Raw genomic sequence first — 27,708 nt, forward strand, 5'->3', positions numbered from 1 at the left:
ATTTTGGTTTCATCTGACCATATGACATTCTCCCAATCTTCTTCTGGATCATCCAAATGCTCTCTAGCAAACTTCAGATGGGCCTGGACATGTACTGGCTTAAGCAGGGGGACACGTCTGGCACTGCAGGATTTGAGTCCCTGGCGGCGTAGTGTGTTACTGATGGTAGGCTTTGTTACTTTGGTCCCAGCTCTCTGCAGGTCATTCACTAGGTCCCCCCGTGTGGTTCTGTGATTTTTGCTCACCGTTCTTTTTGCTCACACACTTTTGCCTTTAGAACAGCCTCAGAGATGGCCGCCTCGCTTCGCGTTCCTAGGAAACTATGCAGCTTTTTGTTTTTTTTACGTGTTATTTCTTACATTAGTACCCCAGGTCATCTTAGGTTTCATTACATACAGTCGAGAAGAACTACTGAATATAAGATCAGCGTCAACTCACCATCAGTACGACCAAGAAAATGTTTTTCGCGACGCGGATCCTGTGTTCTGCCTTACAAACAGGACAACGGAATGGATCCCATGCAGCGACCCCAAAAAACGACTCCGAAAAAGAGGGAAACGAGGCGGTCTTCTGGTCAGACTCCGGAGACGGGCACACCGTGCACCACTCCCTAGCATTCTTCTTGCCAATGTCCAGTCTCTTGACAACAAGGTTGATGAAATCCGAGCAAGGGTAGCATTCCAGAGGGACATCAGAGACTGTAACGTTCTTTGCTTCACGGAAACATGGCTCACTGGAGAGACGCTATCCGAGGCGGTGCAGCCAACGGGTTTCTCCACGCATCGCGCCGACAGAAACAAACATCTTTCTGGTAAGAAGTGGGGCGGGGGCGTATGCCTTATGGCTAACGAGACATAGTGTGATGAAAGAAACATACAGGAACTCAAATCCTTCTGTTCACCTGATTTAGAATTCCTCACAATCAAATGTAGACCGCATTATCTACCAAGAGAATTCTCTTCGATTATAATCACAGCCGTATATATCCCCCCCCAAGCAGACACATCGATGGCTCTGAACGAACTTTATTTAACTCTTTGCAAACTGGAAACCATTTATCCGGAGGCTGCATTCATTGTAGCTGGGGATTTTAACAAGGCTAATCTGAAAACAAGACTCCCTAAATTTTATCAGTATATCGATTGCGCAACCAGGGGTGGAAAAACCTTGGATCATTGTTACTCTAACTTCCGCGACGCATATAAGGCCCTGCCATGCCCCCCTTTCGGAAAAGCTGACCACGACTCCATTTTGTTGATCCCTGCCTACAGACAGAAACTAAAACAAGAGGCTCCCACGCTGAGGTCTGTCCAACGCTGGTCCGACTCCACACTCCAAGACTGCTTCCATCACGTGGACTGGGATATGTTTCGTATTGCGTCAGATAACAATATTGACGAATACGCTGATTCGGTGTGCGAGTTCATTAGAACGTGCGTTGAAGATGTCGTTCCCATAGCAACGATTAAAACATTCCCTAACCAGAAACCGTAGATTGATGGCAGCATTCGCGTGAAACTGAAAGCGCGAACCACTGCTTTTAATCAGGGCAAGGTGTCTGGTAACATGACCGAATACAAACAGTGCAGCTATTCCCTCCGCAAGGCTATCAAACAAGCTAAGTGTCAGTACAGAGACAAAGTAGAATCTCAATTCAACGGCTCAGACACAAGAGGCATGTGGCAGGGTCTACAGTCAATCACGGACTACAGGAAGAAATCCAGCCCAGTCACGGACCAGGATGTCTTGCTCCCAGGCAGACTAAATAACTTTTTTGCCCGCTTTGAGGACAATACAGTGCCACTGACACGGCCTGCAACGAAAACATGCGGTCTCTCCTTCACTGCAGCCGAGGTGAGTAAGACATTTAAACGTGTTAACCCTCGCAAGGCTGCAGGCCCAGACGGCATCCCCAGCCGCGCCCTCAGAGCATGCGCAGACCAGCTGGCCGGTGTGTTTATGGACATATTCAATCAATCCCTATACCAGTCTGCTGTTCCCACATGCTTCAAGAGGGCCACCATTGTTCCTGTTCCCAAGAAAGCTAAGGTAACTGAGCTAAACGACTACCGCCCCGTAGCACTCACTTCCGTCATCATGAAGTGCTTTGAGAGACTAGTCAAGGACCATATCACCTCCACCCTACCTGACACCCTAGACCCACTCCAATTTGCTTACCGCCCAAATAGGTCCACAGACGATGCAATCTCAACCACACTGCACACTGCCCTAACCCATATGGACAAGAGGAATATCTATGTGAGAATGCTGTTCATCGACTACAGCTCGGAATTCAACACCATAGTACCCTCCAAGCTCGTCATCAAGCTCGAGACCCTGGGTCTCGACCCCGCCCTGTGCAACTGGGTACTGGACTTCCTGACGGGCCGCCCCCAGGTGGTGAGGGTAGGCAACAACATCTCCTCCCCGCTGATCCTCAACACTGGGGCCCCACAAGGGTGCGTTCTGAGCCCTCTCCTGTACTCCCTGTTCACCCACGACTGCGTGGCCACGCACGCCTCCAACTCAATCATCAAGTTTGCGGACGACACAACAGTGGTAGGCTTGATTACCAACAACGACGAGACGGCCTACAGGGAGGAGGTGAGGGCCCTCGGAGTGTGGTGTCAGGAAAATAACCTCACACTCAACATCAACAAAACTAAAGAAATGATTGTGGACTTCAGGAAACAGCAGAGGGAACACCCCCCTATCTACATCGATGGAACAGTAGTGGAGAGGGTAGCAAGTTTTAAGTTCCTCGGCATACACATCACAAACAAACTGAATTGGTCCACTCACACAGACAGCATCGTGAAGAAGGCGCAGCAGCGCCTCTTCAACCTCAGGAGGCTGAAGAAATTCGGCTTGTCACCAAAAGCACTCACAAACTTCTACAGATGCACAATCGAGAGCATCCTGGCGGGCTGTATCACCGCCTGGTACGGCAACTGCTCCGCCCTCAACCGTAAGGCTCTCCAGAGGGTAGTGAGGTCTGCACAACGCATCACCGGGGGCAAACTACCTGCCCTCCAGGACACCTACACCACCCGATGTTACAGGAAGGCCATAAAGATCATCAAGGACATCAACCACCCGAGCCACTGCCTGTTCACCCCGCTATCATCCAGAAGGCGAGGTCAGTACAGGTGCATCAAAGCTGGGACCGAGAGACTGAAAAACAGCTTCTATCTCAAGGCCATCAGACTGCTAAACAGCCACCACTAACATTGAGTGGCTGCTGCCAACACACTGACACTGACACAACTCCAGCCACTTTAATAATGGGAATTGATGGGAAATGATGTAAATATATCACAAGCCACTTTAAACAATGCTACCTTATATAATGTTACTTACCCTACATTATTCATCTCATATGCATACGTATATACTGTACTCTATATCATCAACTGCATCCTTATGTAATACATGTATCACTAGCCACTTTAACTATGCCACTTTGTTTACATACTCATCTCATATGTATATACTGCACTCGATACCATCTACTGTATCTTGCCTATGCTGCTCTGTACCATCACTCATTCATATATCCTTATGTACATATTCTTTATCCCCTTACACTGTGTATAAGACAGTAGTTTTGGAATTGTTAGTTAGATTACTTGTTGGTTATTACTGCATTGTCGGAACTAGAAGCACAAGCATTTAGCTACACTCGCATTAACATCTGCTAACCATGTGTATGTGACAAATACAATTTGATTTGATTTGATTTGAATTCCTCGGGGCATGGAAAAGGTGTCGAAAGCATTTCATGTTGACTCCAAAGCTTCCCACAGTTGTGCTAAGTTGGCTGGATATTCTTTGGGTGGTGGACCAGTCTTGATACACGGGGAGGAACTGTTAAGTGTGACAAACCCAGCAGCGTTGCATTTCTTGACACAATCGGGAGGCAAATTCCCTGGCACATATTACCATGCACCGTTCAAAGTCACTTAAATCTTTTGTCTTGTTCATTCGCCCTCTGTATGGCATACATACACAATCCATGTCTCAATTTTTACAAGGCTTAAAACTACTTCTTTAACCTGTCTCCTTCCCTTCAGATACAGTACACTGATTGAATTGGATTGAACAAGTGACATCAATAAGGGATCATAGCTTTCACCTGAATTAATCTGGTCAGTCTATGTCATGGAAAGAGCAGGTGTTATTAATTTTTTGTATACTCGGCGTATAGCAGTGGAGACTGGTGACTTTATAAATTGTGGAGGATGGGAGACCCGTAGTATAGGCGCAGAATGCACAGAGACCACAAAGTGTCAAAATCGCCAAAGACTAATTATTTTAACCTAAAGCATTTAATAATGACATTTATATTACAATATTATGTGGAATGGGAATGACAGGGCTACTTACAGTGTTGGAAAGGGATCACAGCAGTGATTGAATGAAGGTATGTGGCATGAGTTGAGATATTCAGAGGCATCACCAGTGCAGGATTTGACTGGCAAGACAAAAAAACAATAACACAACACAGTTAGACAAAATATCAAAAAAAATTGCAAGGAGTAAAATCATTTATGTGTAATAATGTGATTGTGTTTTTGTATGTGATTGACTCTACATACAGTAATGAGAGAAAATTGATAGGGGCACTTGGAGGGGAAACATTCAATGTGCCAGTGGATGAGCGGGCACATGAGACATGGCTTCAGTTCATCTCAAGAGAAAGTTGACAATGGTAGTGGAGTGGAGTAGTCATCACCTCTTAATCAGGGAACAGGAGGGGACTTAGCTGTAAATTCAAATAGCAGATACATTCCATTGCAGCTGCGCCATGCTGCGTCATCGTAGGTTTAGACAATGAGTTTCTCCATGAAGTTAAACTCAGACATCTCAAAATTCATCAAATCAAACACAGACTGCGCATCTCGCACACTTGACACATCAAAGTAGCCAAAGAAACGTTGGTGAATAAAGCCCTGATCATCCACATACCTGACGATAACTGACAACTGCAAGCAGAATGGTGGCACCATAGGTCCCAAAGCATTGGGACAATTTTTACCCCCTGGGGTCTGGGGTTTTTCCTTATATGTTAACCTAACTAGCACAACTCTGGACCCTATAAGGTATGACAGTGATTAATCAGTTGTAAAACTGTTTTACATGGGCTACGATGAGGCAAGTTTTCCTAATTAAGTCACATGGTTTAAAAAAAAATCCTGTCAAACTGCAGCTACCTTATATTTATTGATATAAATGATATTTAGACTGGATTTAGGTGGGGGGGATTTCCTCTACCTAGACATATAGAAAACAAAGCTTAGATTGATTTATGCATGTTGGCATCATGCAGGCCTGTGCAACTGCAGGCCTTGTAAAAATATACTCATATCTGTCATCACTATTATGTTGATTGATTAATTCCAGTTAATCATTTTGGATTAAAAAGGTATAGGCAGCCTAGCCAGGCCAATTTTGAATATAAACTACATTTGATCACGTTCACATTTTCTCCTGACACACAAATGGACTAAATACATAACGTTACCAATTAGTTACCCTGACCAAATGGACAGCAGCTCACATAGGCTACTAATAAGAGCCAGCTGCATACAGCCTAACAGTTGATCAAACTGAAAAATAGTCTCATTTTCATACCGTACAGCATGTCAGATTTCTAATGTTTAGGTGTAGCCGAGGCTGCTGCAACATTTATGTCATGAGTTTTTGCCTGTGTCTATCCAGAGTGATTATGTGTTATCAACTTTGCCAAATAGATAACGTTACCGGAAGAAAGTGGAAAGCCTACTTGAGCGCACGTGAAAGAAATGCACGCCGTCAACCTCTCTCTTTAATCTTACTTTTGATGCGATGGAAGCTATCAAATCATTCGGAATTGTTTTCGACATCTCAGAAAAGACAGTCGAAGGTTCGATATGTTCAGCAAGTAATGCATCGCAAAGTGTAATTACCTCTGCAAGCTCCTTGTAGTTGCCCTTGTTGACGAAACTTTGCCTTTCGTTGTGTCTTCTAAAAGCACATTTGTGCATGCCCAAAAACGTAGTGGTGTTGATAAGCCGCTTGAGAACATCTCTGTTTCTTCTTACTTTCTTGAAAAAGCAGACCTTCGTCATAATCGATGCAGCTTTTCCCCAGAAGCTTGAATCTGATGTGGGCATTTATATGCTCCCTGTTTTTGTTTTGCCGTTTAGCTGAACGATCGATGTTCTTCAGGTCACTGTATCCACCTTTCGACCAAGGCTCAGACTTCCCAAAAAGCAGGCAAGGCCAGCAATACAGGCGGCTTGATGAAAGGCTCCCTGTTAACCAGCTATACTTTTGATACCAGTTGGTATTGAACGCCTTCACCTTTTCATCCTTCTTTATGAAACTGATCTCAGGCAGATGTCGGCCCTCGGTTTTAATTCGCACCTTTTCCGTGTACCCCAGAGAATGAAAGGGGTTCTAACACATAGAACCCCCATATTGTTCTGTGGCACAATCCCAATACAACACACTAGGTTCATTCTCTGATCCTAATTATATGATTGGATGGACAACATGTCAGTTGCTACTGCAAAATCTTTGATTGGTTGGAGGACGTCCTCCAGAATTGGTCATAATAACCATGTACATCTATGGAAGGGGGTGAGGCCTACGAGCCTCCTAAGAGGAGGACGGAAGCTAGCTTTCCCCTGGCTACACCATGGTGTTACCCAGACAGTGCTGTTGAAGTTACTGTAGACCTTCATTGCAAAACAGTGTATTTTAATCAATTATTTGGTGACATATTAATATATTTAGTATAGTTTTATTTAAAAAGGATAACCTTTTAAATGTTTCACTATTTTCATGAAATTTCACTGAGGAGGATGGTCCTCCCCTTCGTCCTCTGAGGAGCCTCCACTGGTGTATAGTTAAACACACTAATGAGGAACAATGTGTACAAATTGATGATACGCATACTCATTCATGTGTCTATTCTCAAAGGATAAAGCTAAGAACATGCACAACTTTGTAGTTAAGAACCCTATAACAATATGGAAGAAAATGAATCGTATTCTACAAGAACCAATATCAATCCCTAAAAACACAACCCTATGGAACAATAATTAGATAGCTTTTCAGAATACATAGATAAATTGGTCCACATGGAAAACGTAAATTACTTGGTAATAGGAAATACATGTATTTCCATGACAGAATTGAAAAGCAATTCTAGACTGACCAACGTAGCTATTTTTAAATACATACAACTTAAGTATTATATCAAGAAATTTCAGAGCAATCTTGAGGGAATCCTATTTGAGTCAGAAAAGGATATTCATAAAGATATACAAAACCTTCCAGATTCTCTTAGAAAAAAATATTAATTTGGAACCAAGACTTAAAAATAACTGATATTGGAACATAGCCAACAATATTTCAGTTAGGGAAAATGTACGCTTAATCCAGTATAAACTAGTCTAATTTATTGCACAAGAGACAAAATTCACAAATTCTACAGCACAATGGCAGTGTCATGTCTTAAATGTAAAACTAACAATGACTCAATAATCCATGCCTTCTGGAAATGCTATAAAGACAAAGTCATGGGCGGAGTTAGAAAGTTGGCTGTCAGAAGTTTTACAATATAAATGTACTTTTAATCTCTGTCTGCATATTTCAAGACATGGCATATGAGGTTGGAGTTATATACGCGATGGGTTGGACAATACTTTTCTTGTCAATCATCTTTTAAAAAAATGTATACTTAACTGGAAATCAACAAGTCCTCCATTGTCAACACAATGGAAAGATCTAATACTTTATTATCTAAATGTCGAAAGTCCGTGGGCAATGGAGAGAAACAAAATGGTGCAGTTTGAGGCCACGTGGTGGAAAGTGATGCGGGCGCTGGAAATGGGGGTGTGAGCAGGTGGGTCTGGGCAGGGGTTATGTTGTGGATGTTTGTGAGCGTTTGTATGTTGTCATTCGCATGTGTATGTTTTGTATTGTTAAAAAAATGGTACAAAAAAATGCTAAATTATGTGTTTTTGGTGTAACAGTAACATTATAGACATACTATGCCATGGTATTATATTCGGTTCTGTTACGTAAAATGCTAATTCATCATTATGTGATCTTACGAGAAATTGATTCAACTTTGTTCTAACTTTACTAAATGATGACCGTTGGGAGAAGTGATACGTGTAATAATAATAATATGACTATTGATGAGATTGATTTTAAGCAATTGGTGCGCCCTTTGTGGTGATGAAAGGACACCGGCAAGATTGTGCAACGATGTTAAAAAAGTTGAACCAACTTGTGGTGCTGAAGGATAGCTGTGCATTCAGCCAGTCTAGGAAGAAACAATAATCATTTGCATCAGGCCTATAGCCTAATAAATCTATGACTACGTGATATAGCTAAACTCAGTAAAAAAAATAAAAGTCCCTTTTTCAGGACCCTATCTTTCAAAGATAATTTGTAAAAATCCAAATAACTTCACAGATCTTCACTGTAAAGGGTTTAAACACTGTTTCTCATGCTTGTTCAATGAACCATAAACAATTCATGAACATGCACCTGTGTAATGGTCATTAAGACACTAACAGTTCACAGACGTTAGGCAATTAAGGTCACAGTTATGAAAACTGAGGACACTAAAGAGGCCTTTCTACTGACTCTGAAAAACACGCTGCAAGGAGGCATGAGGACTGCAGATGTGGCCAGGGCAATAAATTGCCATGTCTGTACTGTGAGACGCGTAATACAGCGCTACGGGGAGACAGTATGGACAGCTGATCGTCCTCGCAGTGGCAGACCACGTGTAACAACATCTGCACAGGATCGGTCCATCCGAACATCACACCTGTGGGATAGGTACAGGATGGCAACAACAATTGCCCGAGTTACACCAGGAACACACAATCCCTCCATCAGTGCTCAGACTGTCCGCAATAGGCTGAGAGAGGCTGGACTGAGGGCTTGTAGGCCTGTTGTAAGGCAGGTCCTCACCAGACATCACCGACAACAACGTTGCCTATGGGCACAAACCAACCGTCGCTGGACCAGACAGGACTGGCAAAAAGTGCTCTTCACTGATGAGTTGCGGTTTTGTCTTACCAGGGGTGATGCTCGGATTCGCGTTTATTGTCAAAGGAATGAGCGTTACACCGAGGCCTGTACTCTGGAGCAGGATCCATTTGGAGGTGGAGGCTCCGTCATGGTTTGGGGCGGTGTGTCACAGCATCATCGGACTGAGCTTGTTGTCATTGCCTGCAATCTCAACGCTGTGCTTTACAGGGAAGACATCCTCCTCCCTCATGTGGTACTCTTCCTGCAGGCTCATCCTGACATGACCCTCCAGCATGACAATGCCACCAGCCATACTGCTCGTTCTGTGCGTGATTTCCTGCAAGACAGGAATGTCAGTGTTCTGCCATGGCCAGCGACGAGCCCGGATCTCAATCCCATTGAGCACGTCTGGGACCTGTTGGATCGGAGGGTGAGGGCTAGGGCCATTCCACCCCAGAAATGTCCGGGAACTTGCAGGTGCCTTGGTGGAAGAGTGGGGTAACATCTCACAGCAAGAACTGGTAAATCTGGTGCAGTCCCCCTTTGTTCAGGGACACATTATTCCATTTCTGTTAGTCACATGTCTGTGGAACTTGTTCAGTTTGTCTCAGTTGTTGAATCTTGTTATGTTCATACAGTATTTACACATGTTAAGTTTGCTGAAAAAAACCCGCAGTTGACAGTGAGAGGACGTTACTTTTTTTGCTGTGTTTATTTATACGCTATAGCCTAATATAAATACAAATACATAAAGCTTAATATCATTGCACAGTTTGCGAGGAAATCTGCAATACGATTAGGCATTTAATTGTGTTGTGTAGCTTACACACTGTATCATAAATAAACATTTGAGTTACAATATACCCTATTACAGAATAATAGAAAACAGATTGATTAAACATGCTATCAAATGAATTGACCAATTAGTGAATATAAATCATTTAGAGTAGAATTGCTGGAAATTCGTTTTAAAACGGCCATAAAATCAATATTTGTTTTGTTGCGTTCATGCAACTCAATAAACAATAACCTAAATGCATTACTACCTCCAACTTTCCCCAATTAAAATGTCCAATTACCCACCCTGACGTACCAAGCTAGAACGGGCAGTCAAAAATATCCCTAGCAGGACTACAGTGGTGGCTACTTTGGTTTGGGTGTTCCCCTTAGAATGGTGTCGCCGTATCCAAGTGGTCACATACTGTATCGTTCTGGGCTCCACTCTGCAAAAGTAGAAAGGGGGTTCGTTGAGTTTTATTAACTGCAGGCCTCTAAAGGACCTCCGCAGTGCACACATAGTTCTTCAGATTTCTTGCCATCGCCAGAGAGAAGACAGGGAAGAAACCACCATTCACCCACCTCTAGGCTGCTATACATATTTATTTGGTTTGTCATTCTGTTGTTGTTTTTTTTTTTGGTAATTCAATAGAATTTATTTAGAATTTATCAGAGTACATTTTCCAGAAATAGTTTGACCAGCTCTGTGTATTCTCAAATAGAAAAACGTGAGGGAACGCCGCTCCTCTGCGCCGGCAGCTCTAAACCCCTGTTGCTACATGAAATTGTCACTTTTCAAATCAAATCATATTTTATTTGTCACGTGTGCGGAATACAACAGCTGTAGACCTTACCGTGAAATGATTACATACAAGCCCTTAACTAACAATGCAGTTAAGAAAAATGAGTTTATAAAATATTTACAAATTGAAGTAAAAAAAACTAACACAAACTTTTATGCTTGTTTTTAAGGACACACCTCAAGTATTGCAGCGCAAGCGAAATTATGTTTTACAGGTAAATTGTTTGTCCATTATTGACACTTGCTGTAAGAATGCGCCCCCTTTGCACCAGCCGAAAATAGAGTCCTTACTGTAAGAATACTTTCAAATGCACATTGGGAATAGTCAGATTAATATAATAGTTTGAATAAAACATTTACATGCTTTGCAAGAAGAACGATTGCTCTAGGAATCCTGTTTACCTGGACACATCTGATAGGACTTTGATAAATGCAGAACATCACCAATCAAAATAAACATTCTACCACAGCGATCATGTTATTTTAGGGAAGCCTAATTGATTCCAAGTTTGGACATATAAAGTTTGTATGTGAAAAATATGATGCATACTTTCAGTTTTTCTTCACTTGGCAAAGAGGGAGGTTTGTGCTACTCTTGCTAGCATATGCATAGATCAAATACACCGATTAAGATAAGTAGGTTAAGGTGTTTACAAGACTAATGCCATATTCGGGCTACTGCCATAATCCGTTTAATATTGAATTATTAGTGTGCATGTCAACATACTCATTGTTTTCAGTGAAGTTCATTGGATATCACCATTTAGCTCTTACATTATTGTGTTGTTTTAGACCATAATCAGCTATTCTAAGGCCCATGTCCCACTACCTCCGCACTTTAAAAACACTGACTACTCCTGTTAGTTTACATTTACATTTACATTTAAGTCATTTAGCAGACACTCTTATCCAGAGCGACTTACAAATTGGTGCGTTCACCTTAAGACATCCAGTGGAACAGCCACTTTACAATAGTGCATCTAAATATTTTAAGGGGGGGGGGTGAGAAGGATTACTTTATCCTATCCTAGGTATTCCTGAAAGAGGTGGGGTTTCAGGTGTCTCCGGAAGGTGGTGATTGACTCCGCTGTCCTGGCGTCGTGAGGGAGTTTGTTCCACCATTGGGGGGCCAGAGCAGCGAACAGTTTTGACTGGGCTGCGCAGGAACTGTACTTCCTCAGTGGTAGGGAGGCGAGCAGGCCAGAGGTGGATGAACGCAGTGCCCTTGTTTGGGTGTAGGGCCTGATCAGAGCCTGGAGGCACTGAGGTGCCGTTCCCCTCACAGCTCCGTAGGCAAGCACCATGGTCTTGTAGCGGATGCGAGCTTCAACTGGAAGCCAGTGGAGAGAGCGGAGGAGCGGGGTGACGTGAGAGAACTTGGGAAGGTTGAACACCAGACGGGCTGCGGCGTTCTGGATGAGTTGTAGGGGTTTAATGGCACAGGCAGGGAGCCCAGCCAACAGCGAGTTGCAGTAATCCAGACGGGAGATGACAAGTGCCTGGATTAGGACCTGCGCTGCTTCCTGTGTGAGGCAGGGTCGTACTCTGCGGATGTTGTAGAGCATGAACCTACAAGAACGGGCCACCGCCTTGATGTTAGTTGAGAACGACAGGGTGTTGTCCAGGATCACGCCAAGGTTCTTAGCGCTCTGGGAGGAGGACACAATGGAGTTGTCAACCGTGATGGCGAGATCATGGAATGGGCAGTCCTTCCCGGGAGGAAGAGCAGCTCCGTCTTGCCGAGGTTCAGCTTGAGGTGGTGATCCGTCATCCACACTGATATGTCTGCCAGACATGCAGAGATGCGATTCGCCACCTGGTCATCAGAAGGGGGAAAGGAGAAGATTAATTGTGTGTCGTCTGCATAGCAATGATAGGAGAGACCATGTGAGGTTATGACAGAGCCAAGTGACTTGGTGTATAGCGAGAATAGGAGAGGGCCTAGAACAGAGCCCTGGGGGACGCCAGTGGTGAGAGCGCGTGGTGAGGAGACAGATTCTCGCCACGCCACCTGGTAGGAGCGACCTGTCAGGTAGGACGCAATCCAAGCGTGGGCCGCGCCGGAGATGCCCAACTCGGAGAGGGTGGAGAGGAGGATCTGATGGTTCACAGTATCGAAGGCAGCCGATAGGTCTAGAAGGATGAGAGCAGAGGAGAGAGAGTTAGCTTTAGCAGTGCGGAGGGCCTCCGTGATACATAGAAGAGCAGTCTCAGTTGAATGACTAGTCTTGAAACCTGACTGATTTGGATCAAGAAGGTCATTCTGAGAGAGATAGCGGGAGAGCTGGCCAAGGACGGCACGTTCAAGAGTTTTGGAGAGAAAAGAAAGAAGGGATACTGGTCTGTAGTTGTTGACATCGGAGGGATCGAGTGTAGGTTTTTTCAGAAGGGGTGCAACTCTCGCTCTCTTGAAGACAGAAGGGACGTAGCCAGCGGTCAGGGATGAGTTGATGAGCGAGGTAAGGGAGAAGGTCTCCGGAAATGGTCTGGAGAAGAGAGGAGGGAATAGGGTCAAGCGGGCAGGTTGTTGGGCGGCCGGCCGTCACAAGACGCGAGATTTCATCTGGAGAGAGAGGGGAGAAAGAGGTCAGAGCACAGGGTAGGGCAGTGTGAGCAGAACCAGCGGTGTCGTTTGACTTAGCAAACGAGGATCGGATGTCGTCGACCTTCTTTTCAAAATGGTTGACGAAGTCATCTGCAGAGAGGGAGGATGGGGGGAGGGGGAGGAGGATTCAGGAGGGAGGAGAAGGTGGCAAAGAGCTTCCTAGGGTTAGAGGCAGATGCTTGGAATTTAGAGTGGTAGAAAGTGGCTTTAGCAGCAGAGACAGAAGAGGAAAATGTAGAGAGGAGGGAGTGAAAGGATGCCAGGTCCGCAGGGAGGCGAGTTTTCCTCCATTTCCGCTCGGCTGCCCGGAGCCCTGTTCTGTGAGCTCGCAATGAGTCGTCGAGCCACGGAGCAGGAGGGGAGGACCGAGCCGGCCTGGAGGATAGGGGACATAGAGAATCAAGGGATGCAGAAAGGGAGGAGAGGAGGGTTGAGGAGGCAGAATCAGGAGATAGGTTGGAGAAGGTTTGAGCAGAGGGAAGAGATGATAGGATGGAAGAGGAGAGAGTAGCGGGGGAGAGAGAGCGAAGATTGGGACGGCGCGATACCATCCGAGTAGGGGCAGTGTGGGAAGTGTTGGATGAGAGCAAGAGGGAAAAGGATACAAGGTAGTGGTCGGAGACTTGGAGGGGAGTTGCAGTGAGGTTAGTGGAAGAACAGCATCTAGTAAAGATGAGGTCGAGCGTATTGCCTGCCTTGTGAGTAGAGGGGGAAGGTGAGAGGGTGAGGTCAAAAGAGGAGAGGAGTGGAAAGAAGGAGGCAGAGAGGAATGAGTCAAAGGTAGACGTGGGGAGGTTAAAGTCGCCCAGAACTGTGAGAGGTGAGCCGTCCTCAGGAAAGGAGCTTATCAAGGCATCAAGCTCATTGATGAACTCTCCGAGGGAACCTGGAGGGCGATAAATGATAAGGATGTTAAGCTTGAAAGGGCTGGTAACTGTGACAGCATGGAATTCAAAGGAGGCGATAGACAGATGGGTAAGGGGAGAAAGAGAGAATGACCACTTGGGAGAGATGAGGATCCCGGTGCCACCACCCCGCTGACCAGAAGCTCTCGGGGTGTGCGAGAACACGTGGGCGGACGAAGAGAGAGCAGTAGGAGTAGCAGTGTTATCTGTGGTGATCCATGTTTCCGTCAGTGCCAAGAAGTCGAGGGACTGGAGGGAGGCATAGGCTGAGATGAACTCTGCCTTGTTGGCCGCAGATCGGCAGTTCCAGAGGCTACCGGAGACCTGGAACTCCACGTGGGTCGTGCGCGCTGGGACCACCAGATTAGAGTGGCCGCGGCCACGCGGTGTGGAGCGTTTGTATGGTCTGTGCAGAGAGGAGAGAACAGGGATAGACAGACACATAGTTGACAGGCTACAGAAGAGGCTACGCTAATGCAAAGGAGATTGGAATGACAAGTGGACTACACGTCTCGAATGTTCAGAAAGTTAAGCTTACGTAGCAGGAATCTTATTGACTAAAATAATTCAAATGATACAGTACTGCTGAAGTAGGCTAGCTGGCAGTGGCTGCGTTGTTGTTGTTCTATCTCTCTATAGTGCTGTTTCTTGTATTATGGTCTCTTGTTTCTTTAGAGGTTTCACTTTGTTGTCCTTTTTCTTTTCCTTTTTCTTCTGAGTTTCTGTGTCATTTGCCTGTTTTCTCCTATGTTCTTTCGGGAGAAGTTAAGGGGGGAGCTGGTCTACTTGGAACAAAGACTGATTGGCTGATTGTAGCACAGACAGCAATCAGCTGCTCTTTCTCTCTGTCTGTCTTTCCCATGGAGAAAGATAGAGGACTCCACTGCTCAAAAGCCTGTTTTATCCTGGGCAGTGCCATTGAGGACATTCACCATCTTGAAGTAGACAACTGGGTGGGACTTCCTATGGGTTAAGGAAATATCACATGATTTCCATCCAGGTAATGAGGGGTCAGCCAATAAATTTAACTTGTGAGCAAACATTCCGGAACTGCAGGTGGCAGTAAATCATCAACCTTAGCTTTATACCTGTTCAAACAACACACTCTAGGTGGCAGTATGCACCCTTTCAGTTTGTTTGCCAACTCATAGAAGCAGAAGAAAATTAACTACTTGAAAATGGAGATGGCCTCAGACGCCATAATGAAACAGATACAATGATGTGGTGTCTATCTAAGTCTATGCTCCCTCCCCTCCCTCCCTCCCTCCCTCCCTCCTCCAACTGCTACAGAATAGAAGAAAAACAGACAACAAAGGAATGTAGGAGGAAGAAAAGCATTTCCTTCGATACCAAGTCCCAGTTTGGGGAGTGAAGTTGGTGTAGGGTGTAACCAATTTACCATGACATAATCTCTCTGGAAACATACTGTACTGTTCCATCCAATTGTTTGTCCATGATGTAAGACATAAGCAAAGCAAACACATGCAGAAACAGCTATCTAAATGTATGTTGGCCTAGGAAGTTATGAAACTCATAGGGTGCAGTAGCATATCATTGAAAAGCACATCCAGAACACTAGCATGAAAGCATGAGGGCTGTTTTGACAAGACAGAAAAAGCAGAAATAAGCCCTGAAAGTAAAGGTTGTTCATAGGAAAAAATTGTCTGAAGAGGGGCTTGTTAAATGCTGACGAATGCCTGTACATACGTCATTACTTGATCATTCCACTTTCACCCTTACGCCACCTGGTGTCAAATAGTATATATGACACCCTAAAAAATCTGAGTTGCACTCAGTTACAGTAATTTAAATGCTTTCAGATGAATAAAAAAAAAGGATACAAGTTTCTCTGTGAGAAATAAAATGAAATATCACTCAACCAGTGAGTCTTTGTAAGTAGAGCTACCTGTCACCAAGCAACTGATGTAACAGTAGAGCTAGAGCACACAAAGGCCTCCCTGTATAAATAATCTTCTATAAAACAGTCAAAAACAACCTCAAAGACATATTCCATGGACATAACTCTTTATTTGTCTGAGGATTGGAATTTTATGACAATTTAAGGCACATGTTGTTGGGTTGCATTTACAAAGTACACCTCTGACAAACCAAATAACCAAGTCTATTTATGGCAGAAGTGACCAAAACAAATAAATAAAAGCAGAAACATATTAGGGGTGATATGCAAAGATGCCCTCAACAGGAAGAGGGAAAGAGACAACTGCGGAAAAGTGCAAATATAGAAAATATGGCATATTAGCATTGCAAATCAAAGAAAAAAAAATTGTATTTTTATTCTATGAGGTATGCACAAGCAATGGTATTTAAAAATATAACATTTACAAAATAGCCATCAAGGCATGGACTTAATCAATTAAACAGAAACGAAACAACAAGGCTCCTTGCCTATAATAATACTGTAAAAGGAATCACAATTCAGACATTTCCTGAGCTATCTCCTGAATGGTGTATCTGATACCAATATTATACTGTAATATCATGCTCTACAGATAATAGTTTTTTTTAAACAAAAACAGCAACAGCCTCTAAAAGTAACAAGGTAATGTGTAGCTATCTAAAGAAAATAGATATAAAACTGGTACATACAGTACATCCTGAAACTATTCAAATCCCTTCCCTTTTTCCACATTTTGTTACGTTACAGCCTTATCCTAAAATTGATTAAATACAGTTTTTTCCTCATCAATCTACACACACCCCATAATGAAAAAGTGAAAAACAGGATTTTAGAAATGTTGGCTAATGTATTAAACATACGAAACAGAAATATCTTATTTACATAAGTATTCAGACCCTTTGAGACTTGATTGAGCTCAGGTGCATCCTGTTTCCGTTGATCATCCTTGAGATGTTTCTACAACTTGACTGGAGTCCACCTGTGGTAAATCCAATTAATTGGACATGATTTGGAAAGGCACACACCTGTCTATATAAGGTTGCACAGTTGACAGTCCATGTCAGAGCAAAAAACAAGCCATGAGGTCGAAGGAATTGTCTGTAGACAGGATTGTGTCTAGGCACAGATCTGGGGAAGGGTACCAAAAAATGTCTGCAGCATTGAACATTCCCAAGAACACAGCGGCCTCCATCCTTCTTAAGTGGAAGAAGTTTGGAACCACCAAGACTCTTCCTAGAGCTCGCTGCCCAGCCAAACTGAGAAATCGGGGGAGAAGGGCCTTGTTCAGTGAGGTGACCAGGAGGAGGAGCCTAATGGTCACGGACAGAGCTCCAGAGGTCCTCTGTAGAGATGGGAGAACCTTCCATAAGGACAACCATCTCTGCAGCACTCCACCAATCAGGCCTTCATAGTAGAGGGGCCAGATGGAAGCCACTCATCAGTAAAAGGCACATGACAGCCCACTTGGAGTTTGCCAGAAGACACCTGAATGAAACCAAGATTGAACTCTTTGGCCTGAATGCCAAGCGTCACGTCTGGAGAAAACCTGACACCATCCCTATGATGAAGCATGGTGGTGGCAGTATCAGGCTGTGGGGATGTTTTTCAGAGGCAGGGACTGGGAGACTAGTCAGGATCGAGGGAAAGATGAACGGAGCAAAGTACAAAAAGATCCTTGAGGAAAACCTGCTCCAGAACACTCAGGGCCTCAGACTGGGGCGAAGATTCACCTTCCAACAGGACAACAACCCTAAGCACATAGCCAAGACAACACAGGAGTGGTTTCTGGACAAGTCTCTGAATGTTCTTGAGTGGCCCAGCCAGAGCCCAGACTTGAACCAGGAGAGTCATCTCAGGAGAGTCCTGAATATAGCTGTGCAGTGGCACTCACCATCCAACATGACACAGTTTGAGGATCTTCAACAAAGTACTGAGTAAAGGGTCTGGATACTTATGTAAATGTGATATTTAAGTTTTTTTTAATGTAGATTGATGAGGAAAAAATCAATCAAATCCATTTTAGAATAAGACTGTAACGTAACAAAATGTGGACAAAGTCAAGAGGTCTGAATACTTTCTGAATGCACTGTATATAGTCATTTCAAAGGAAAATAAATGTACAACTGTTGCAAAAATGTGTTATACTGTTAGATTTTGTAACGATACTAACCTTCGGGCCCATTTATTTTCATCAAATGATAAAATACATCAAACAATATTCTCATATAATTGGTGATTATATGATAATTATCTTTACCCTTTATATTGTCTAATTCCGAACAAATGTTTTCCTAATTTGACATCTTCACAACAGTCAGCAGCTAATTTAATTTAAAAGCAACAGAGTATATACAAGGTAATAGGCACCGTTCAATTAAATTAAAAAGGACATTTGGTTAGTAAATGTAGTAACAGTAAAATAATACAAGTTTCTGTAAATTGTGGTTGATATGACTTACGACCTATTATTTTCTATCAGATCACTATATCAAAAGAAAAGAAAACACCCTGCAGTGCACTGACAGTAAATAACTGTTTCTTACTCAAACTATGCGTGTCCATCAATGTCTATCTTGAATTTTTGTGTGTGCTAATTTTCAGGGTAAGTCTATAGATAAACATTTCAACACCACCAGGATGTGATGCCAATTTGAGTGTTATTACTTATGGCATAAGCTGTACACTGTATCTCCTGAAATTGCAAGATTGTACTGTACCTTCATCTGGTCAACTTAATTATGGAATTCAAACCGCTAATGGGACACAAAAGCTCATCAGCACAGAATACCTAGCCTGGCCGCAGATGTGTTTGTGTTGTCTTGCCAAATCACAACAACCATAGCAGTTGGAAAGACATCACAAACAGATCTGGGACCAAGCTAGAGAATAACCTCTCACAGAATGTGCTATACTACATGATCCAACCAGTGGAGCTTAGGTAAAACACCTATCCTATCACAGATGTTTCTCTCAACTTCACATATAGAAATCAGAGCCTTTATTAAACATTAATTGCAGGCTGGGATAAATAAAACTCCGGCAGTTCTAAAATGACCTCACCGCTGCTTGTCAGCCAATAGAGTTGCTTTTAAGACAGCCACTCGTGAGTCACGTCCTGTCTGTGGTGCCGAAATGTTATACTATGCAGTTTTTTTGTCATCAGTGTCATGTCAGTCCTGTGAATCCAAGCAAGTGGTTCAGTTTTGAGCAACTCTTTAGCATTGAAAGGCTAAATGAAAGGATACGATTAAAAGCTGGTTGAAAGATCTAGGGTCAATTCAATCAAAACTGCCTTAGCAATGTTTAGGGAGCATCTTTTCACAATTACTGCCCTGAGACACTTGTGACATCATATGAACAATTGAAGTATATTCCTATGAGGGTAGTCTATTTGGTATTGGAAAAATAACAAACATAACAGGTTGTGTGTGTGTGTGCATGTGTGGGTGCATGCATGCATGTGAGTGTCTGAGGCCCTGCAGTGGGCTTGGTCAGACTACAAAGCCAGACACAGCCAAGGAAAACACAGCTCTCAGTCTAGCACAACCCCGTCCCCAGACCATGGAGGAGGCCAGAGGCTGGGGTTATGGTGGGAAATTGCCAGGGTGGACGCCCCGATGGGAAACAGGGCTTGATTTGGCTTTTGATCTGGGCCATGTAGTCACTGTGTGCCAGCCAATGGGATGGGGGTGGTGGTCTTCCAACAAGTGAAGAGTGAAGGGGAGGAGGGGTGGAGGGAAGGGGGGGCAAAATAACTGGTATGCAGCCCGGCTGTGCAGTTATTTTAAGAGAGAACCTCTGGAAATACACTTAAGGCTGTCTACACAGCCACTTTAGAGGGACAGCCCAGCTGAGGACAAAGATAGGTCAAACTTTGGGATGTTAGAAACAACAAACACCCCTGTAGTCATTTCTTGATCCATCAAATAAAGTTACAACAGTGTTGGTTGAACAGACATTATTCATAATGCATCTATATACTTTGAACAGAGATTTACAATAATATTTCCAATAGCGCCAAATAGATCTTTTCACAACCTAAACTCAATGGCAAAACTTAAGGATTCTTCTTAGTTCTAAATACTAAGTTGAGATATTTCTAAACTTTTAGTGTGAAAAAACTGCAGGTGGTAATCTAAATGCTCTTTAATATCTGCTTTCAGTTTAGTGTTCTTCTTATCTGGACTGCCAGATGGTGAAGCATGATTCATCATTCCAGAGAATGTGTTTCCACTGCTCCAGAGTCCAATGACGGCGAGCTTGGCATTGTGCATGGTGGTCTTAGGCTTGGTTGCGGCTGATCGGCCATGGATACCCATTTCATGAAACACCCGACGAACAGTTCTTGTGCGGACGTTGCTTCCAGAGGTGGTTTGGAACTTGTTAGTGAGTGTTGCAACCGATGACAGACGATTTTAAAGCGCTATGCGCTTCAGCTCTCGGCTGTCCCTTTCTGTGAGCTTCTGTAACTTTGCGGCAGAGCTATTGTTGCTCCTAGATGTTTCCACTTCGCAATAACACTTACAGTTGACCGGGGCAGCTCTAGCAGGGCAGAAATTTGATTAACTAACTTGTTGGAAAGGTGGCATCTTATGTTGGTTCATTGAAAGTCACTGAGCTCTTCAGCATGGGCCATTCTACTGCAAATGTTTGTTTATGGAGATTGCATGGCCGTGTGCTCGGTTTTATACACTTGTCATCAACGGGTGTGGTTGAAGTAGCCGAAACCACTAATTTGAAGGGGTGTCTACATACTTTGGTGATGTAGTGTATATCTAAATAGAAGGATCTGCCCAAAACCCCTCAGATTTGATTCTACAACAGGACAAATGTCATATGTGGCTTTGTAAATACTGCAACAGAAGTTAGATTGAATTGGGGCCGAACAACAAAGCAAAAAAAAAAATACATGGTCAATAATACATTTATAGAATAATAATCAAAAACAAAAGGCAGTTTTTCCTTTTCCTTCATACAGCATAGATCTACCTTATTGAGCTGAATTATGTACACACTTGTCCACCTTTACTGTTAAAGCGAAACTACAATAAAACTATTACCAAAACTTCAAATAAATCTGTTTATGTAGTCAAATTAGTAATATTGTCCTATAATAGCATACTGAATATATTGTGGCAGCACACAAATTTTTAGCAAGCACAATATGTCCTCATTTGTGCCCTGTGAAAAAGTACATCATAGATGTCCAGCAGTTGTCCTAAAAATAAATATACGTGTTAGGCAAAACCCTCTTAAGTTTAATGGTGACATTTTTACCAATGGAAATATTCAGTGTTTCTTGACCTGAGGATTGGCACAACGTTAATATGTGATAGTGAAATGTCCAATGATATCAAAACATACACATTTCTTAATACTATCATGGCAAAAAGGACTTTAACACTGAAAAGGAATGATTCAAGAAGGCCGCATTCAAAATGGTAGAGGATCTTCCTCTCTGTTTCCTATGTCTAAGCAATCAGTCAACTCTCATACCCAGTACTGGTTCTTTTTTAACTCCGGGTTCGTTGTCCGACAGTGCTGCAGCAATTCCGGGTCGGCGTCTTTGGAGTCCATTTGGGACATGGGGATGTTATTGGCCGGGTCGGTTTTCCGGAAGGTCTCCTGGCTGATCTCTCCGTTTTTGGGCTTGGAGCCAGCCACCGTCTGCACATTGTGTTTGCCCGTCTTGTTGCGACGCACCAAGTAGAAAGCCAATATGGCCACCAGCAGGAGGAGGAGCAGGAGGATCAGAATGGGGATGAGGATGGACCACAGGTTGTTCCTCCTGGACACCACTGGTTTCCTATGGGAGTCTTTGTCAGTGTAGGCAGTGGTAGGGGCATCTCCTCCATGAGGCCAGTCCATGTTGCCCCTCCAGCGAGGGCTGGCTGGGGTGATGCGTGGGGACCCCGCCCCTCCAGGGAGGTCGTTGCTATTGGACCATGCAGACCCGCCAGGGACCTTAAGGAGAGTGGCCGGGTAGACCGCTGAGGCGTTGTAAGGGGTCGTCTTGAAGGAGAGAACGCACTCAGCTGGAGGGACCCCGTGGGCCTTGAGCAGGAAGCGAGCCACGTCCTGGGCTTGGCTGCCTCCTGTTCCATTCAGGATCTCCATGGCTACACGTCCCTCATCCAGTTCTTTCTGGGTGAACGTGTCCACGGGCTGGCCGTCTCCCCCTGGCCCTCTCCCGCCAGCCCTCACGAAGCGGGCGCCTTGCGGTTGCTGGATGACGCTGAAGGTGGGTGATGTCCGGGTCTTGTTGGCCAGCGGCGTGGCATCCAGCAGCTTCTTGTCTAGCAGCACGGTGGCACCCCGTGGCAGCAGGAGTTCCTGGGGGATGTTGGCCAGAGGCTTGACCGTGATGTTGAGGACAGAGGAGACATTGGCCGCCCGGCTCCGGGCCACAAAGGCCACGCTGTCCCGGGGCGAGGTGGACTTGATGAAGCGAACGCTCACCCGGCCCTCCCTTATCTGGGTCTGGGTGAAGGCCGACGTGGGCTGCCGGTCCACCATGACGGCAGCGTACTTGGGCACACTGGTGATCTTGTAGAGGACTTCCTCCTCATTGGGGCCACCTGTGGTGGCCCTCAACATCTCCTCTGTCACTAGGGTCTCGTCGTCCCCCTGCAGCACCTGGATCTCTGGGGCTTTGGCCAGCACCAGCGTCCGGGCCAGGACTCCTACATGGAGAGTGTGCGGCTCAGTGTGGTGCTTCCCGTCCGACACAGTGAACTCTATGAAGCCGTCCGACAGGCTTCCGTCACTGACAAAGCCCACCTGGCCCTTGTTGACCGCCTCCTGGGTGAACGTGGAGATGTGGTCGCCTTTGGTGGCATCCACCAGCCGCCCGTTGGTGGGCGCCTTGGAGACTGTGAAGCGCACCTCATCGGGCGTGCTGTCCTCGTCGCGGGTGTTGAGGTACTTTTGGGTGATCACCGTCATGGAGCCCTGGAGAACCTCCAGAAGAACGTCCAAGCTCACCAGCTCTGGAGGACTAGAGTCCCTTCTCCGGATCGAGATGTTGAAGACCTCCTCCAGGACCACTGCCTGGGCTGGGGAGGGGGGAAGGGTGCCGCGGCCCTGGGATTTGAGCCGGGCTCGGAAAGAGAAGCTGTCCACGGAGGCTCCAGAGTCATCGTGGAGGTATTCCAGCTCGCCCTGCGCCACATCCTCCTGCATGAAGTAGGGGGCACCCTGGGGCAGATTCAGGCCCCCCAGGGTGACTCTCCCATGGGCCGGGAAGCGGCGCACCTCAAAGACCACGTCCAAGGAACCTCGCTCCGCCTCGGGGAGGCTGGCCAGCAGGTTGGAGGCGTCCAGGATGGAACTGTCAATCACCTTCTTCTGACCTTGCACTATGTCCAGACCTGAAAAGAAAAATAACATACAAGATTATCCATTGATGTATAGGGCCACATACCCTTTCTTTATATGACATTTGAAATAACTTTTTTATTTTCTTGTAATGCTTCTTTGTAATTATGCCATTTAAAGACCTGATTCAATAAACCTGCAATAGCAATATTGTTTACAGAACATTTTGTTTACAAACTGCTGCCTGACACACATGCATATCTTACACTGACAACAGACAGCCAGACCTGTGTCAAATACATACTGTATGTCAAGTCAGCTTGATTTATCTTACTCATTAGAATAGAACCACCGGAATAGTAACTAGTGCTAGTACACAGTTATCTGCAGTTTTAGATGTTGTGAAACGCCTTGAATCCCATACAATGACTGACCTGGACACCATTTTCTTTGGTATCCACCACTTTTGACATGGCACCTGCCCAGATCCATGTGGGTCTACCTACCTCTGTTCTTCCAGAGCTGTGAGGAGATGTTGTGGCTGGCTGCGGAGTAGGACACGGTGATGGGGAGGACGTGATGCACAGCGGGGGCTGGAGGGGAGGAGAGCAGGAGCTCCACAGAGTCCCGGACCACCCAGAAGGGCTCCTCAGGCATCTGGTGCTCGTAAAAGACGGCCCCGGACTCCAGCTGTGGGGAAGAGCAGAGGATTGGACATTGTTCATTAAGGCAACGTTTTAAATGTTTAGCAACAAACATGAGCATTTCTCATTAGACAAGACCAGGTAGTCCCTCCCTGTTTCAGCATGTAATCTTCAGTTTGGCGCTTAATTAATGAACACGACCCAGGTAGCTGTGTGTTTGTATGTGTGTGTATACGCGTTTGTGAGTGAGTGAGAGAGCGAGCGTGTTTGTGTGGGCGTCAGAACTGGGTTCAAATATCTCAATAACTTTCACATACAGTGGGCTCCAAAAGCATTGGGACAGTGACAAATGTTTTTGGCTTTGTACTCCAGCACATTGGATTTGAAATTATACAATAACTACGAGGTTAAAGTGCAGCCTTGGTGAACTGTGTAGAAAGTACAGCACTTTTGTACATAGTCACCCCATTTTAGAGGACAAAAGTATTGGGACAAAGGTCATATTCAGATATATTTTATTTGAAAAGATAAGTAGTTGAATATTTTAATGTATTTGGAAATACACAGTATTTTGGAGAGGGAGATAAAAGTCTCCAACTTCAGCAATTTTTGCAATTCGTTCCAGTCACAGGCAGCAGAGAACTGGAAGGAAAGGCGGCCAAATGAGGTGTTGGCTTTAGGGATGATGAGTGAGATAAACCTGCTGTAGCGCGTGCTACGGGTGGGTGTTGCCATCGTGACCAGTGAACTGAGATAAGGCGGAGCTTTACCTAGCATGGACTTGTAGATGACCTGGAGTCAGTGGGTCTGGCGACGAATATGTAGCGAGGGCCAGCCGACTAGAGCATACAGGTCGCAGTAGTGGGTGATATAAGGTGCTTTAGTAACAAAACGGATGGCACTGTGATAAACTGCATCCAGAATGCTGAGTAGAGTACTGGAAGCTATTTTGTAGATGACATCGCCGAAGTCGAGGATCAGTAGGATAGTCAGTTTTACTAGGGTAAGTTTGGCGGAGTGAATGAAGGAGGCTTTGTTGCGAAATAGAAAGCCGACTCAAGATTTGATTTTAGATTGGAGACCTAGGTACTTACAGATGTCCACATATTCTAGGTCGGAACCATCCAGGGTGGTGATGCTAGTCGGGCGTGCGGGTGCAAGCAGCGAACGTTTGAAAAGCATGCATTTGGTTTTACTAGCGTTTAAGAGCAGTTGGAGGCCACGGAAGGAGTGTTGTATGGCATTGAAGCTCGTTTGGAGGTTAGATAGCACAGTGTCCAAGGAAGGGCCAGAAGTATACAGAATGGTATCGTCTGCGTAGAGGTGGATCAGGGAATCGCCCGCAGCAAGAGCAACATCATTGATATATACAGAGAAAAGAGTCAGCCCGAGAATTGAACCCTGTGGCACCCCCATAGAGACTGCCAGAGGACCGGACAACATGCCCTCCGATTTGACACACTGAACTCTGTCTGCAAAGTAGTTGGTGAACCAGGCAAGGCAGTCATTAGAAAAACCGAGGCTACTGAGTCTGCCGATAAGAATATGGTGATTGACAGAGTCGAAAGCCTTGGCCAGGTCGATGAAGACGGCTGCACAGTACGGTCTTTTATCGATGGCGGTTATGATATCGTTTAGTACCTTGAGCGTGGCTGCGGTGCACCCATGACCGGCTCAGAAACCAGATTGCACAGCGGAGAAGGTACGGTGAGATTCGAGATGGTCAGTGATCTGATTGTTGACTTGGCTTTCGAAGACCTTAGATAGGCAGGGCAGGATGGATATAGGTCTGTAACAGTTTGGGTCCAGGGTGTCTCCCTTTGAAGAGGGGGATGACTGCGGCAGCTTTCCAATCCTTGGGGATCTCAGACGATATGAGAGAAGTTGAACAGTCTGTTTCAGAAATAGAGGGTCCAGATTGTCAAGCCCAGCTTATTTGTACGGGTCCAGGTTTTGCAGCTCTTTCAGAACATCTGCTATCTGGATTTGGGTAAAGGAGAAGCTGGAGATTAGCTGCGGGGGGAGCTGTTGGCCGAGGTTGGAGTAGCCAGGAGGAAGGCATGGCCAGCCGTTGAGAAATGCTTGTTGAAGTTTTCGATTATCATGGATTTATCGGCGGTGACCGTGTTACCTAGCCTCAGTGCAGTGGGCAGCTAGGAGGAGGTGCTCTTGTTCTCCATGGACTTTACAGTGTCCCAGAACTTTTGTGATTTTGTGTTGCAGGAAGCAAATTTCTGCTTGAAAAAGCTGGCCTTTGCTTTCCTGACTGACTGCGTGTATTGGTTTCTGACTTCCCTGAACAGTTGCATATCGCGGGGACTATCCGATGCTATTGCAGTCTGCCACAGGATGTTTTTGTGCTAGTCGAGGGCAGTCAGGTCTTGAGTTAACCAAGGGCTACATCTGTCCTTAGTTCTGCATTTTTTGAACGGAGCATGCTTATCTAAGATCGTGAGGAAGTTACTTTTAAAGAATGACCAGGCATCCTCAATTGATGGGATGAGGTCAATATCCTTCCAAGATACCCGGTCCAGGTCGATTAGAAAGGCCTGCTCGCAGAAGTGTTTTAGGGAGCGTTTGATAGTGATGAGGTGTCGTCGTTTGACTGCGGACCCATAGCGGATACAGGCAATGAGGCAGTGATCGCTGAGATCCTGATTGAAGACAGCGGGGGTGTATTTGGAGGGCCAGTTGGTCAGGATAACGTCTATGAGGGTGCCCTTGTTTACAGATTTAGGGTGGTACCTGGTGGGTTCCTTAATGATTTGTGTGAGATTGAGGGCATCTAGCTTAGATTGTAGGACTGCCGGGGTGTTAAGCATATCCCAGTTTAGGTCACCTAACAGAACAAACTCTGAAGCTAGATGGGGGGCGATCAATTCACAAATGGTGTCCAGGGCACAGCTGGGAGCTGAGGGGGGTCGGTAGCAGGCGGCAACAGTGAGAGACTTATTTCTGGAGAGATTTCTTTTTAAAATTAGAAATTCAAACTGTTTGGGTATGGACCTGGAAAGTATGACATTACTTAGCCTGCAATATCTGCAACTCCTCCCCCTTTGGCAGTTCTATCTTGACGGAAAATGTTATAGTTGGGTATGGAAATCTCATAATTTTTGGTGGCCTTCCTAAACCAGGATTCAGACACGGCAAGGACATCAGGGTTGGCAGAGTGTGCTAAAGCAGTGAGTAAAACAAACTTAGGGAGGAGGCTTCTGATGTTGACATGCATGAAACCAAGGCTTTTTCGATCACAGAAGTCAACAAATGAGGGTGCCCGGGGACATGCAGGGCCTGGGTTTACCTCCACATCACCCGTGGAACAGAGGAGGAGTAGGATGAGGACTTTCAACTCCCTCCAAAGATTTTCTATGGGGTTGAGATCTGGAGACTGGCTAGGCCACTCCAGGACCTTGAAATGCTTCTTACGAAGCCACTCCTTCGTTGCCCAGGCGGTTTGTTTGGGATCATTGTCATGCTGAAAGATCCAGCCACATTTCATCTTCAATGCCCTTGCTGATGGTAGGCTTTGTTACTTTGGTCCCAGCTCTCTGCAGGTCATTCACTAGGTCCCCCGTGTGGTTCTGGGATTTTTTGTGTGATCATTTTGACCCCACGGGGTGAGATCTTGCGTGGAGATTATCAGTGGTCTTGTATGTCTTCCATTTCCTAATAATTGCTCCCACAGTTGATTTGATTTCTTC

The 27,708-nt window shown here is 45.1% G+C and overlaps 1 protein-coding gene across 1 annotated transcript in view; it reads right to left on the reverse strand.

The window, feature by feature from the left end:
• Positions 1-16,136: 16,136 nt before the first annotated feature.
• The window catches only part of cspg4 (chondroitin sulfate proteoglycan 4), a 107,728-nt gene continuing 96,156 nt past the window's right edge, over positions 16,137-27,708 (reverse strand). The window contains exons 9-10 of the mRNA XM_029668737.2: positions 23,870-24,053; positions 16,137-23,416 (exon numbers count right to left, since the gene is read on the reverse strand). Coding sequence (XP_029524597.2) covers positions 21,537-23,416; positions 23,870-24,053 — 2,064 coding nt within the window. The 3' untranslated portion in view covers positions 16,137-21,536. The remainder of the gene's footprint in view (positions 23,417-23,869; positions 24,054-27,708) is intronic.

The sequence above is a fragment of the Oncorhynchus nerka genome, linkage group LG9a (assembly GCF_034236695.1).
Source record: "Oncorhynchus nerka isolate Pitt River linkage group LG9a, Oner_Uvic_2.0, whole genome shotgun sequence".
In the NCBI taxonomy this organism is placed as follows: Eukaryota; Metazoa; Chordata; class Actinopteri; order Salmoniformes; family Salmonidae; genus Oncorhynchus; species Oncorhynchus nerka.